The sequence below is a fragment of the Aulostomus chinensis genome, chromosome 15, assembly GCF_037954235.1.
Source record: "Aulostomus chinensis isolate RoL2024-O1b breed Wild chromosome 15, RoL_Achi_v1.0, whole genome shotgun sequence".
In the NCBI taxonomy this organism is placed as follows: domain Eukaryota; kingdom Metazoa; phylum Chordata; class Actinopteri; order Syngnathiformes; family Aulostomidae; genus Aulostomus; species Aulostomus chinensis.
The window spans coordinates 9,486,796-9,500,545 of record NC_141334.1 but is presented as its reverse complement, the minus strand read 5'-3'; the positions used below and the strand labels follow the sequence as shown (position 1 = coordinate 9,500,545).

The 13,750-nt window shown below is 41.1% G+C and overlaps 2 protein-coding genes across 4 annotated transcripts; one reads left to right on the top strand and one right to left on the bottom strand.

Moving 5' to 3' along the window:
• Positions 1 to 607: 607 nt before the first annotated feature.
• Positions 608 to 9,527, bottom strand: asl (argininosuccinate lyase). 2 transcript variants are annotated; one of them, XM_086226868.1, is made up of 16 exons: positions 9,378 to 9,527; positions 6,411 to 6,605; positions 5,113 to 5,196; positions 4,295 to 4,351; positions 4,123 to 4,220; positions 3,955 to 4,032; positions 3,675 to 3,752; positions 3,549 to 3,601; positions 3,398 to 3,460; positions 3,170 to 3,284; positions 2,654 to 2,738; positions 2,193 to 2,252; positions 1,994 to 2,077; positions 1,760 to 1,840; positions 1,164 to 1,270; positions 608 to 983 (listed from the first exon to the last, which is right to left on the bottom strand). In XM_086226868.1, the coding sequence occupies exons 1-16, from the start codon at positions 9,438 to 9,440 to the stop codon at positions 839 to 841; spliced, it is 1,446 nt and encodes a 481-aa protein (XP_086082994.1). In that variant the 5' UTR covers positions 9,441 to 9,527; the 3' UTR covers positions 608 to 838. The 2 variants fall into 2 exon arrangements, with proteins under 2 accessions (XP_086082994.1, XP_086082995.1); XM_086226869.1 differs by lacking the exon at positions 9,378 to 9,527 and adding an exon at positions 7,382 to 7,669.
• crcp (calcitonin gene-related peptide-receptor component protein) lies at positions 7,398 to 13,623 on the top strand. Of its 2 annotated transcripts, none has more exons than XM_086226871.1 (6): positions 7,398 to 7,874; positions 10,448 to 10,484; positions 10,610 to 10,708; positions 10,835 to 10,929; positions 11,036 to 11,093; positions 11,554 to 13,623. In XM_086226871.1, exons 2-6 carry the CDS (start codon positions 10,467 to 10,469, stop codon positions 11,680 to 11,682), a joined length of 399 nt encoding a protein of 132 aa, XP_086082997.1. In that variant the 5' UTR covers positions 7,398 to 7,874; positions 10,448 to 10,466; the 3' UTR covers positions 11,683 to 13,623. The 2 variants fall into 2 exon arrangements, with proteins under 2 accessions (XP_086082997.1, XP_086082996.1); XM_086226870.1 differs by lacking the exon at positions 7,398 to 7,874 and adding an exon at positions 9,231 to 9,618 and having other exon boundaries at positions 11,554 to 13,622.
• Positions 13,624 to 13,750: the final 127 nt, after the last annotated feature.

Below are 13,750 nucleotides of genomic sequence, written 5' to 3'. Positions count from 1 at the left end.
TAATTCGAACTGATATGAAAGTGAGACTGAGTGAAGTTATTGTGCAAAGCGAATGTTAGTTTGTTTTCGACGGTGGTCTCCTTTACGAGCGCATGGCAGTGAAATAGGTTTCTTTCTACGTTTTCACTTTTGCATAACGTGCTTGGACATGCTCGTGTAGTTAAGATACCGCGCTTTCTATTTATCAATGACTTTATCGCATCTGCCTTAACTCGCATAGCCTGTCATAATTTTCACTCCCTGTGTGTGCAGATTATGTCACAGTCAGTCTCTCTTCTCATTGTTATTAGCTTTAAATGTGTCTATCAAGCTCAGCTCTGGGTAGAACGCAGTGTTTGATACCCTCCAGCACATACTGACCACTGACTGAGGGTTAGGGTCTCTAAGAGTTATTATGAAGTATATTTGCCTTGATACAGTTTATCCTTTACTGTACTGTGCAGAGTTTATTAACAAATGAGTTCTTACAAATGATCTACGAATTCATTTTTTTCCCTCCTCTACAATCAGAAGAATTCAGTGACGAGAACAACACATGTTCTAGTGTTACAGCTGTAACCCGGGGCAGACAGGAGCCCGTCAGCTATGTCGGATGAGACGACGAAAACAATGGAATTTGGAATAAAGATCTTTATTTTTTGTCTCATATTTTACCATGTCAGTAAGTAGTCCTGTCCAATTGAAACATCAATTTAACATCCAAACAATTATTTGATAGAGGAATATTTAAAAGGCAACATGGTTATAAAGTACAAATAAGTCACTCATGTCTGACATCCCAAACGTTATTGACTGTTTTCAGTAAACTTGATTCTGAATTATCGTGAAATGAAATTCTTCAATGTGCCCGTTTCTTCAGCCAGTCCCTCAGGTGTTCCACCTGTGCAGCTACGCTACTCTTAGCTGTACCTCCAGGGGCGCTGTACTGCTCCACACTGCTCCTGTAGTCCCAAACTGAGGACACGTCACTTTCAAACAGAGGGCTGAAATAAAAGGGTGAGGAAGAAGAGGGGAGGAACAGGATCAGTGAGATAACAGTGATGAAACGGCTGGAGCGCAACAAACTCAACACAAAAAAATATAGAAGAAGTCGTGTTAGTAGCAGTTGTAATGTGTGTGTGTGTGTGTGTGTGTGTGTGTGTGTGTGTGTGTGTGTGTATCACCTAATAGTTCTCAGGTCTTCCACAGTGAGTTGATTCAGGGGGATATGTTTGGATTCAGCGGTGAACACAGCTTTACCAGACAGACCGTGAGCATCTCTGAATGGCACCTGCAACACAAAGTAACACTGTAACATTCAAATACATATGATCCTACCAAAGTTCTCATTAAAGCAATACTTCACCTGAGTGTATTTCGATTTTAAAATACTCCCAAATAGTTGTCAGCTATTACTTTAACGGCTGCAGTAAGTAAGGTGTGTTTCAATATATTTGTTTGTTCTTTCACTGAGTCAAATATAAATTCAGATGAATGTAGCAGGACATGCGTTAGCTTCCTCTTCATCAATTCTGATCCCCATTTGAAAGCTAAAATAAAAAATATCTACAGAACAGGAATGTGGTGCGTGTGTGACCAATGATTCAAATATTCAAAATAACTCACAATAAACCAATACATCAATACTGACACTCAATAATCTTCATGGAAAATCTTACATTACAAAAGAAAGCTGTCAGCGCTTAAAACAATACTGCATATTCTCTTCTGTTCATTTTCTTTCTTTGCCTAGCAACAGTCTCCAGCATGAGCTACTCACCCCCTTCCTCACTAGGTAGTAGGCCAGATCAGTGGCCAGCATGTCAGGACTGAGAGCTGCTTCCATCACACTCTGATTGATCTGAAACACAGCAGCAACATCACAATATCTCTCGTGTCCCATCTGTTACCGTCAGCTACAGCTACTGTCCCAAAGCACCAGCATTTGAGAATACGAGGGGCGAGTTTCACATTTATATCTCATGAGATCGTGCAAGAGAATTAGACCTCTGACCTTCAGAGTTGACATGACCCCGGTCGTCACCTGCAGCACAGCATGAACGGTATCGTAGCAGTCAAACATGGCCTCCTTGTCCTCCTGAGAGAGAATGACAACAGAACATGATGTTCAGAGGAGATACATCCCTCCTGTGAAGTGAACACACACACACACACACACACAAACACACACACACACACACACACGTTCATACCTGCAGGTCTTTGTTATAGGTGCTAGGAAGACCCTTCAATGTCATCGTGAACCCTGCACACTGAAATACAGGGTCAGAAGTTGAGGACAGCGAGACACACAGAGATCTGCTTGTGACAGGGGATGCCGGACTCTGCAGTGATGCCGGAGACACTAAAAGCTTTATGGTAAAAGGGGGTGAAGGTTTCACGAACAAAGCTACTGGAAAATGTGGAAGGAGAGAAAATTAAAATCATTTCTGACACGAGTCCTTCTTCTAACAAGTAAGTAGAAAAGTTGTTCTCGTGTTTTTGTTGTTTTTTTGTGTGACATTGCTAAGACATACCGAGCAGTTCAAGAAATGTTTAAGAGCCATTTTTACTTTTTTCCATGTTTTTTTTCCATCTGACTGAGAAAGAAAAGTTAGCAAACTAGCAAAGAGACGCTCTCAAGGAACGGATCATGTTTCGTCAAAGGTCTTACTCTGCCAAAGACTCGGCCTGCTTTGCTCCTGATCAACTCCAGACTGTCAGCATTCTTCTTCTGGGGCATCAGACTACTGCCTGTACTACACACACACAGACAGACAAAGACACACACACGCGCGTTTCATCAACACGGTTAATAACACAGGATCCCAGGCATGTTGACTGTGATGCATTCATGAGGCCAGACTGACAGCTGAGAGGATCAGGATGACGACAGTGGCAGCAAAGACACTTGTGTTCATCTCACTTTGAAATACTAATAATCAGAAATACACCATCCACGTCATAGCGGATCACTGCCATTCTAATCAAACGCAGCTACGACACTGACCACAGGTGGCTCGGTATGACAGATCTCTGTTTGGTGCTGGTCAATATCTTTCCCTTCTACGTGCAACAATGCTGTCAGCGCACAAGACTCCTGAACATTTGAATAAATACTCCACTACATCAGAGGCAAGGTTCCATGAGCAAACCATGAATTACGATCACGGATTAAACACACGCTGACCTGTAGGCATCAGAGAGAGCGATGAATGAGAACTCTTTGGTGCTGTACAGCATCAGGTCCTCCGCCATCTTACTGAGATGAGTCAAACACAACGATGCCCAGAACAGGAACTCCACTACAGAAACACACACATAAAAACACAAATAAAACCCAATTAACGTTGAGTCTTTCTCACTTAGTTACAGTATTTGTTTTCATTTATGGCTGACACACAAATGGTGGACTTACCAACACAGTCTCTTTGTCCCGTGGCATCCATGCTGTTCAGACTGATGTCATCAAATCCCAGCTCTGTATATTAAGAGGAAAATGTATTTAATTAAAAAAAAACAAAACAACACATTCTATCTCTAAAGGAGAAACAGTAACGTATTCAGACCTTTCCGTAGCAGCTCCCTGTCGATGTCAAACGGTGTCCCGGCAATTGCGCCACTGAAAATGATGGGAGTAACTGAAATGATCAAATGTGTGTGTCAGACGGTGAGTGTGTGTGTTCGCTATGTACCTGCCAAGAGGTAAAATGTTCACTCTTTTCTTGATCTCTTGCAGCCGGTCCACATCTCTGCTCATAGCAACAGCGTGACTGAGGAAAGAACACCCACGTCAATGATACAGCACCTAATACGAATAAGGAGACGCCCACGAGAAAAGCGTGGCCTTCCAGGTGAGACGCATGTTTACCTGCAACAATTCGATTCTGATCACAGACATTTTGCTGCATGTCATTTCTCTGCTGCACCTCTTTCTAATACATGGATGAAATATGAAGAAAAGAGAAAAATCACCTCAAAATCCAGTGGCTCCATCTGATTGGCTGAGCTCTCTGCATGTGGGTGTAACCAGGAAACAGGACGTCAATTTCTCTGAGTTTCATAAAAGAGCGACAGAAGCAGACACAGTGACTTTTACAGTGACAACATTCATTTGAGTCTGACTCTGTGTTTTCATCTTACGCTGACGCCCGCTCCACCATTGTAGAGATCAGCTGTAGGGCTTCGTCGGTTAGGCTTGAGATGGCGTCGCGCAGCCACAACCTCATGTCCGTCACAACCTAGTTGACCCAAAACACAAACGTCACTGCCTCACATTAATTTATCAGCTTATCCTGATCATGCGAGGACAAACCTGGTCGTTTCTGCTCCGCCCTGTGTGCAGCTTCCCTGCAGGAGCGCCGATCAGCTCCTGAAACAACACGCAGACAAAAAGGACTCCCTGATCATCACCGAGCCTGGAGTAGTACAGCCACAGCCGGCAACCAACAGTCAAAACAGCCGAGAGCCAAAACAGCCAACAGGACATTAGCTATTGACACTTTTGTCTTGTCATTCAAAAAATCCTTTAAAACAAAAAATCCAAATAAAACCCCATCTGTACCGAAGCTCAAACACCTGCGAACTGTAGTTTTCCCCAAATGCCACCCAAGCAGGAGTAAATGTGTGTACATGTATACAGTATAACTCATAAAAAATAGTTTCTTGTCAGGAAAACACGATTGTCAGTCGTAAAAGGAATTATTTTTGTGTGATTTTTCAAATTCTAATCAAAAAAACATACTGAAATGATAACAGCGGGATTTTTGTGGGGAACTGTGACATACAAAGATTAGGTCAACTGAAAGGTGGGACACTGACACGCCTTTGGCCTTCAGTAAATATTGCACCTCCTGTGATGAAGTTCACTGTTCAGCCTTTGCATATTAAAGATTAATTCCAGTCATGACACATTTTGTTTAAGAGAGCGATTACAATTCACATGTTTACCGATATTATTTTCTATATCTATTACCAATGGATTGTTATTTTTGCAGATACATCGTGAGGATTGTCTGACCGTTGTCTGTGAGCAGTTGAGTCACAGTTAGAATGCAAAGTAATTCCATGTCCGTCTGCATCTTGGGTCGTTACTGTGTAACCATCAGATGAGGCGAACCAGCGTAAGCTCACCTTAAGTCGGCGCTCATTGGCAGTATGAATGTCTTCGTCTCCAGGTTTGATCACAAACGCACCTTTGGCCCACTCCTCAGAAATCTGGGGGGAAATTAGATGAAACAGAAAGAAATAAAAATTTAAAGAAACCCACATTTTTTAAAATGACTATTTTATTATTGACATTTTTTAAAATAACACACCAAATTAACAACAAATGGCTTATTTGCCTTTTCCCTTTGGAAACAAGCAAGAGCACAGATATCCTTCTCTACGTGTGCAGCAGGGAGCTGAGACCAACTGGCCACTAGTTAGCTTAGCACAATGAACGGTGATGCATGGGAACTGTCAGCAAGCAGTAGCCGTCCCTCCTCTCGCTGTCATGAAATGTTTTGTTTTGTTGGTCAGAGTTACAGCGGGGCTTTTGAGGCGCTGCTTCACATCACTGCACGCAGCAGCTTTGTCAGGAAAGTAGCTCAGACTGTGTGTCAGATGATACAATCAAAAATCTCACAATTTGAAACTGTTATTCATTTTGCAAATGCTCTGTACAACACTGGTTATATTATATGTAATGGCAGAGGCTGTTTTGGAGAAAAGTGTATTTGATGACTCCTGATTGAGGTATGCTAACACATCCCATTGCCTACCATTTACTGTGCTAAGCTAACTAGCAGTTCATCAGTCTCAGTGGGTCTCAACTACAAAATTCACACACAGATGAAAGAAGCACATCCATGTACTTGTCTGGTCGTGGGAAGATGCCAAATAAGCATGGAACACAAAAGACGGGTGAGTTTTTTTTAATGGAAATAAGCAGTTTAACAATTTTTTTTCTCTGTAAATGATAAATAAATATGGACATGCGGACACTGACTGTTATCCAGTGTCAGCAGAATGTAGAAGGAACCCTGAAAACTGGCCTGAATCTGCACACGAAAGAATCACTGAAGCAGTGTGACAGCTGACATCTGTCACATGACGCCTCTATTGTTCGCTGCACACTGAGCAAAATACGGAGGAATTCAGTGGCATGGCACATTTTCAGCTGTTATCTATTAACCAGCACCTAGTCTGGGAAACACACACACACACACACACACACACACACACACACACACACACACACAGCACTGGAGTGTGTTTCTGTCCTTTCATCCAAATGAGAAAAAGTTAATAATCGTACACTCTGTTCATGCCATTGGTTCAAACTTTTAAAAAAAACAACGTAGTGACTGGTGGACTCCGTCGCTGTTATGTGCAGATATTCCTGTTTGTGTGTGTGTGTGTGTGTGTGTGTGTGTGTGTGCCTTCACCTGATCCATCCCCTGTAGAATCTGGTTCATCTCATCTGAGGTGACCAGCATTGCCTTTTCCAGAGCTTTAACGTAAGCTTTGCTGCCTCGGATGTCAGCATCCCACATCCTCTGGTCATAAGAGATGGATGCGTTGAACTTCTCCATGATGGGGTCGATGTCCCCCACAAAGCGACCTCCCCACAGTTTACTTCCCTGTAGGGCAGCAGAGAAGGAGGAGCAATAATGAAGATCTCATGGTCTCTTACATTCATCTCCCTTTACTGATGCTTTGGAGGGGAGAACCTGTGAATATTTCAGATGGTGTTTCTCTCCCTGAGGTGAATCCTTCCACCTCTGACCAATGAGAGAACAGCTTACTGATGCAAATAAACTCTTAGAGTATTTTAAGTTATAAAAAAAAAAGTATTATAAATCAGCAGACTGAAGTAGTCAAACCGGATTGAAAGTGACGGCAGGGGTGAGGTGGCAGCATATTAAGAAATCTGCTGCTGAGAACCGAGCAGCAGGCCTGATCAGCGTGTTATTATGATGTTTGTGTCTTTTACTTTTGTGGGACCCAGGAAGAGCAGTTCCTTCACTCTGCCTGGTATGAGTTAGGTTGAATTTTATATAATTATTCGCATGTTGTTGCATGTTAAGGGACCGTTTCTTGCTAAATAAAAGGAAGTTTCTCATAAGTAGGAGATCTATTTTTTCACCACGTTGGCGGAACTGTCCTCCATACACACTGTAAATACAATTTTGCGCGCTGATATTAGCATCTGGAGTTACTTTGACGACAGTTTTTTTATTGTTCAGAGAAAATGGTTGTAAGACATTTGTATGATTATATTAATCCACTGTAGCAGCGTATGCGCACATTTATGTGCAACCGTAGCCACCTCGAAACCCCTCTGCCCCTCAGGTGACCAGTCCCAATACCTCGGGATAGCTCGGAGACAGCGGTAGTCCCCGCTTGTATGTCTTACCTCCGTATTTGCCATGCTAGTTGACGGGTGGTTGCCTCGCCGAACACGCACACAGACAGGCGAAGCCCGGAGAACTGCGCTCACAAGGGGCGGGCAGCGAGAGGAGGAGGCGGCGGCTGCATCGCTAGGCAGGATCTTACGATTCTGCTACGTCATCAAACCAAATGTGGAGGATCCTTAGAGATCTACCATGGATAAGATCTACCAAAAACTCCAAATAGGATTCTCAAGGTCGGACTTGTGGATCCCCGGGAGATCCTCAATCACCTTTTGATGACGTAATGAAGGCGGAGGGATTTTATCAGCTACTAGAAACGGGAGATACCAAACGGTTTAAATGGGTTTTCTTACAATTACTACATTTTTAGAAGGAAAAATATTATTGCACTCATAGGAAATCATATCACATACCGGCCAAGGCTGCGAATGAACCAGAGAGAAGAGGCAGTAAGGACAGGGCACAGGACTGGACATACTGGATTAAATGAAACTGGTGGGTCGACTGAATCCGTCCAACGTGTGTTGTTAAAACGTAAGAGGAATGAGGATGAGAGAAGAAAATTAAAAGCAAAAGTTGAGAAAACTAAAATGTAATTTAAATTTACTGTCCAAGTGGACAGTTGGCATCACTAAAACTTTTTTTTATTAATTATTAAATTTATAGGGCTGCTCGGTGGTTAGCGCTGCCGCCTCACGGCGAGAAGGTTCCGGGTTCGAGCATCAGTTCAGCGGCCATAACTGATTAGAGCTTAAAGATATTCTTTGAATTCTTCTTTCAGAGAGAGGATCCTGATGCAGTGGATGTCGACTGAACTTTCAAAGCTTCCTGAAGTAGCAGTAATTCCTTATTTTGTATGAAACTGTTTGAGTCCAACCATGCAGGAATCTAAAAGATGCAGAAATGTGCTGTTTGAGGCCCTTTTGTTTGCAAAGGACTAAGCAACATTTCTAAAATGTATTTGCCCCTAAGAATGCTGCCGTTTCCTGATGCTAAAGGCTAAAGGTTCCCACCAATAGCTGAAGGAAACATGGATTCAACATAGCACTGATAGAAGAAGGAAAACCAGTGTGTCAAATATTAAAAAAAAAAAAAATCAAGAGGAATTCTCTTTCTATTTTGGACTTAAACTCATGAAAGCCTTCCCTGATACAGGCCTACATTGAGCTCCTGCTCTTACTTAAATTCATATATTTTGCTTTCTTTATATTCTTTTTAAGATGTTTTTATTAAATGAAACATTTTTTTTTTAGATTATTGCAGTATTCTGTTTCCGATTTCAATTTAAATACATTGCCTGTATTCTTGTGAGGACTAATGGCTTATGAATCACTGAGCTGATGGGAGTTTTATGAATGAATGTCATATCTTGTGGAACAAGTATTTTTGTGTAGGGGTTAGACAAATTGCACCATGTTTACCATGTTATTTTTTGTTGGTCAGTTGTATTTGTTTATGTACTGAGCAACAGAATTTTGCTTTAATTTATGTCAAGTCAAACTAAATAATGAGAGTTTTGAGCTTCTATGCTTGCTCATGGAAAATATTAGGTTTTAAGGGATTTTAAGAAACAGGCAACTACACTTAAATAAGTAGTGACCGTTATTTCTATACTGTCAAAATAAGATTACAGGTTTTTTTTTTTTTGAACAATCATTTCAATACTGTAATCTTTGAATAAATGATGATACATGTCTTTGTTTTGGTTACGTATTGTATCATAAGAAAATGAAATGAATACATATAAAATACTGAGTATTGTGCGCATCAAACTTCAATTTATTTGAGGGGCAAACTTCATTGGTGCTGTTCCTGTAGTGACTACAAATGACCAGCAGGAGGAGATAGTTGATCGGCTGGTATTTCGTTTTGAGATCTACTAACTCCCATTATGATATTGTTGTAAGATTTTCTTTTTTTACTCTGTAAATAAATCAACTCTGCAGCCAGAAATGACGACAACCTTATTTTTCTCTGGATAAAATAAGCCGAGCGTACCTTCAAAGCCTTTAGCACCGATACCCCGGGAGGGAACACTATTTTCCACCACCGTCTCTTCATACATGTTAACGGTTTTTCTGTTGTCGCGTTGCCCTCACATTACTCTCTATCGAGACGTCAAAATCCGAGAACCTCTTGGCCTGACGACCGCGGAACTTTTGAGTTGATCCCTCTGTACTACACGGACAGTTTTGCGGTGAACCAAAGCAAAGTGTTCCAGCCTTTACGCGATGGAAGTGTAAGGATATTTATTGTATTTTTTTAAATACACATACACTGCTGTTAGTGTTAAGTGTAAGGTACTTAATCCGTATTTAGACTGTAGCCGATGACAATGGACAAATGTGACTGATAACTGTTTCCGGTTAGTGTGTATTAATCCGCCCGCGGAAAAACACGAGTAGCAGCTGGGTTCTAGAAATGTCTATTAGTAAGTGAAATGTTAGGAAATGTTAAGGTCTCACCGCAGTATAATTATGTGGTTGATTGTTTGTAGCAAAAATAATCTACAGCTTCATCTGTGGAGATAATGCAGCTCCCTGTCCCTTGATTAGTTGCATCCGTGTTAAATGTCTTGTTACCAGTAGACATTGCCCTACAAACGCTTTATATTCAGTGTTTCTGACCTTGTGATTTTGGAAAATTGTATTTGATCATTTCAAAATTCATCAATGAAAATGAATGTTGCAGCACTCTGCAACAGTGTTGTATTTTTGCATTGTTTCCAAATACACTTGTCTGTACAAAGTATTAAATATAGTTTTAATTAAAATTGTGTCACGTATTTTTACCCCTCAACTTCTCGACAATGTAACTTAAACATATTATTTACAATTACGCAACCAAGATAGTCAGGGTACTAAGGTTCAACCAACTGTTGGTCATTTCATCCCGATCAAATATTATTTCATTTGACGACTGGAGATGTTTTATGTGCGCTAATAGAATACTGTTATGAAGTGAAAAAAAAAATGGTACAGTGAAGTTTTTGCTACTTCGGTGCAAAAACAAAGTTTCAGAAGGTCAAAGACAGTATTCTGTGCACTCAGTCTAATTTTTGCTTGTAGGAAGAATGCTAATGCTGCTATGCTCAGCAACTATGAGGTAAGGTGGCTCAGAACCCACTTTTTTTTTTTTACCATATTATGTCTGTTCTGTGGCACTGTTTAATAGTGTGGACGTGAAGCTTTGAAAATGACATTTAATTAGTGTGTCACGTTGATTCTCAGGTGTTCAAACTCCTGACAGACCTGAAGGAACAGAGGAAGGACAGTGGGAAGAGCAAACACAGCATTGGGCAGCAGAATCTCAACACCATCATGTATGAGGTGGGCACACAACCCTTCCTCCACTTCACCGTGTCAGTTCAGCTCTGTATGCCACTTGTGTCTCATTTCTTGACTTAAAAAAAAAAAAAAGTGAGCTCACCCAGTTTGATCTGAATTTGTGCACAGACGCTGAAGTATCTGTCGAAGACTCCCTGCAGCAGACAGAGCCCCGAGATTGTCAAAGAGTTTCTAACCACCATGATGCCGCACAAACTCACAAAGTCAGTAAGAGCTGAGAGAAATGCTGACTTATTTCACAGAATTGAAAAGATGCACAGTATTTTTGATTGAAACAATAGGTGTGATCTTTTTTGTTCTGTTTGTCAGAGCTGAGAAACTGCAGCTAATGAACCACCGACCACAGACAGCGGTGGAAATTCAGCTAGTGAGTATTATTCATAACTTTCAATCAGTCAGTCATATGAATTGCTGGTGTTTTATATGGCCGTCGTCCTCTCTTATTCGCTGCTGGTGCATGACCGATAAGCATATTTCCAAGAAAGGATCCCTCTCCTGCAAAACACAATAAGTTAACCACACATAACTTACACATATTACCTGTTTAGCATGCTTATTTCTGTATGACAAAGAGCGCCACTGTTGTCCAAAAACCATTTGGAACATCTAAATTTTTTAAATGGACAGGAGGAGGGAAAATGGACCGTAATGAGAAACAGTTCTGTTTGTGTTATATGTAACAGTAAGAAAAAATATATATTGTATTGTACTTTACATGCTGTCATTAATAACACACACTAACCTTAACCCTAACCCTCATTATGGAATAACTGGTGTTTGCGACAACAGATGAGTCAGTAACATCGTACCGTTGTGTTTGTCTTCAGATGGTTGAAGAGAGTGAGGAGCGGTTATCAGAGGAGCAGATCGAGGAGCTCATCCAGACTGTTTCAGATATCCTACCCGGCGACCCGGAACAAGAAAACACTGCTCCAGCAGATGCAGGGATGGAATAAAGCTTTGACTGACCAGAACTGACCTGCGGCGCACCTTGGTTGGACTGGGTGCTTCTGCCTGTAGCGTTTTACGTCACCGCTCCAACTGAACATGCTGGCAGACATGATGATGGCCTGTTAGGGGGAAAGGAACAGTAGGAGATTCTGAAATTTCACCTGCTCTTTATGATAAGTTAGTGAAAGTTTTAATGAATGGAAGAAGATAAGGTTGCGTGTATATGTACATTGGGATTCATGTCAAACATGCACTTTCAATTTCAGATAACTGGGAAGTCACTGTTGATCTACTTCACCATTTGACTTCTAGTTTCAGCCCATGTTAATGCAGAAAGTTCACTATAATCTTGGTGTATATTTGGTTTCTGACTTACTGGTAATATTAGTTGTCAGTCTCTATTAACCATGGTGCAGGGATTTCCCAAGCAGTGATACAAGTCTGTCCTGTCGTGCTGTATTATCACAGACTATGATATCACCGAGGGTAGAAACAGTGGGGACCAATAGCTTTGTCTGTCTTTGTCGGTGTGCCCTGACATCAACAATTAAGACCACTCATTCAGTCCTTCACTCAGTCACTGGGGGACACTAAGCAGTCAAGCATAGTGATTGGATGATACGTCTATCAGAATGCCTGAGAGGACAGCCTGGATTCTGCCTGGTTAGTCTTGGGGCTCTGTGACATCATCGGTGTTTGAGAGATTTTGTGATGTCGCACGGCTCATGACCCCTAAAATGTCCAATAAACTTGAAATGAGCTCCCACGAGCCTGTTCCTCTGTCTTCGCCCCAGCACCATGTGAACACTGCAGCACCTTATCATGTCTTTTACAGTGCACAAACATCACAACTTCCTTTTCCACAGATTTCTGACTCTAATCTTAGAATTCAGACTGTAATTTGGGAAGAAAAAAAAACAACTTTAAAGAGCAAACAGTGTAAACACACTTGGCTTAATCAGTAAAGGCATTTCAACCTTGTTGGTGTCTTTACCACAGAGATGACCTTGAACCTTGAAATCAAAATGCTCGTCAACCGGGCGTCGTGGCCTTTATGTATTTTTCCATCTTTACCACAAGTGGATGCTAGAGAAAATTCGGATGTCCCTCACAATGTCATGGTTAAATTGAGTTTTTTCATAACTTTTTGAAAGTTTATCTATTAAATAAACACAATGTAAAATATGGGCTTTTGTTTAAAACGTGGTGCAGCCAGATCCCTGAAAGTTGTTTCCCAGTCTACTTATCTTGGCGTTATCGTCAGTCTCAGAAAAGACCTTCAGTGAATCCAACATAAAGACAAATCACGCCAAAAACACACGATGGCAAATGACATCCACCATGAATTGCGCTAAAGGGGTTCTGTCTTATTTCTCTTCATTTTTTCAATTTATTATTTATTTCAAGAACTAAAAAAAAAAAAGAATAATACCCATGGGAAGCATTTCACAATTATTGTCAGCATGTATCATTTTCATACAGCAACAAAACTCTCTAACAGCTGGGAGTTTCAGAAATGGCCAAGCAGAAACAGATACTGTACACAAATCTACAAACTCCTCTGCTGCAGTTGTTTACAGGCTGCTGCTTTCATTGTTGTCAAGTTGCACAGGAAGGATGTGTGTTATTTGTGAACTTCTGTTCGTAAATCACGCTAGTTTCCTGCTCTTATGTACCTTATCAAGGCAACAAACCATGGTAACGTGACAGTCATTGACACACTAGCAACAAATCAGACGCCTTAATAATCCAACATTCTCAGTTTACAGCTTGACGGCTTGTGCTCTGCAAGCAGCTGCAAAGATCCCTCAGCTGTCTCTGCATGGCATTGTTTTGATATCTCCTGGAATTAATAATTAATTGATATATTATTCTCTAATGAAAATAACCTGTAGCCACAGTCACAGACCATTAGTCTTATTTTTGCAAGGATGAATAAATAAATGGACATAGCAGGCTCTGACAGTGCCAGGTATATTTTATGCCCGCTGGCTGAGTCATCATTTTAAGGATAAACATGGTAGCTACTAAATAAGATATTATCTGAGGAAGGATTTTCTGACTTTTTTTTTT

Bases quoted from the DNA above. Each gene is read 5' to 3' on its own strand.
- asl (XM_086226868.1), bottom strand. From the start codon at position 9,440: ATGAAGAGACGGTGGTGGAAAATAGTGTTCCCTCCCGGGGTATCGGTG. The intron at 4,221-4,294 runs GTTTGTCCTCGC...TGGGTCAACTAG, and splicing joins GGCGGAGCAGAAACGACCAG to GTTGTGACGGACATGAGGTT. The intron at 3,461-3,548 runs GTCTGAATACGT...CTTAATATACAG, and splicing joins CAGGGAGCTGCTACGGAAAG to AGCTGGGATTTGATGACATC.
- crcp (XM_086226870.1), top strand. The intron at 10,709-10,834 runs GTGGGCACACAA...ATTTGTGCACAG, and splicing joins TCAACACCATCATGTATGAG to ACGCTGAAGTATCTGTCGAA. The intron at 11,094-11,553 runs GTGAGTATTATT...GTTTGTCTTCAG, and splicing joins CAGCGGTGGAAATTCAGCTA to ATGGTTGAAGAGAGTGAGGA.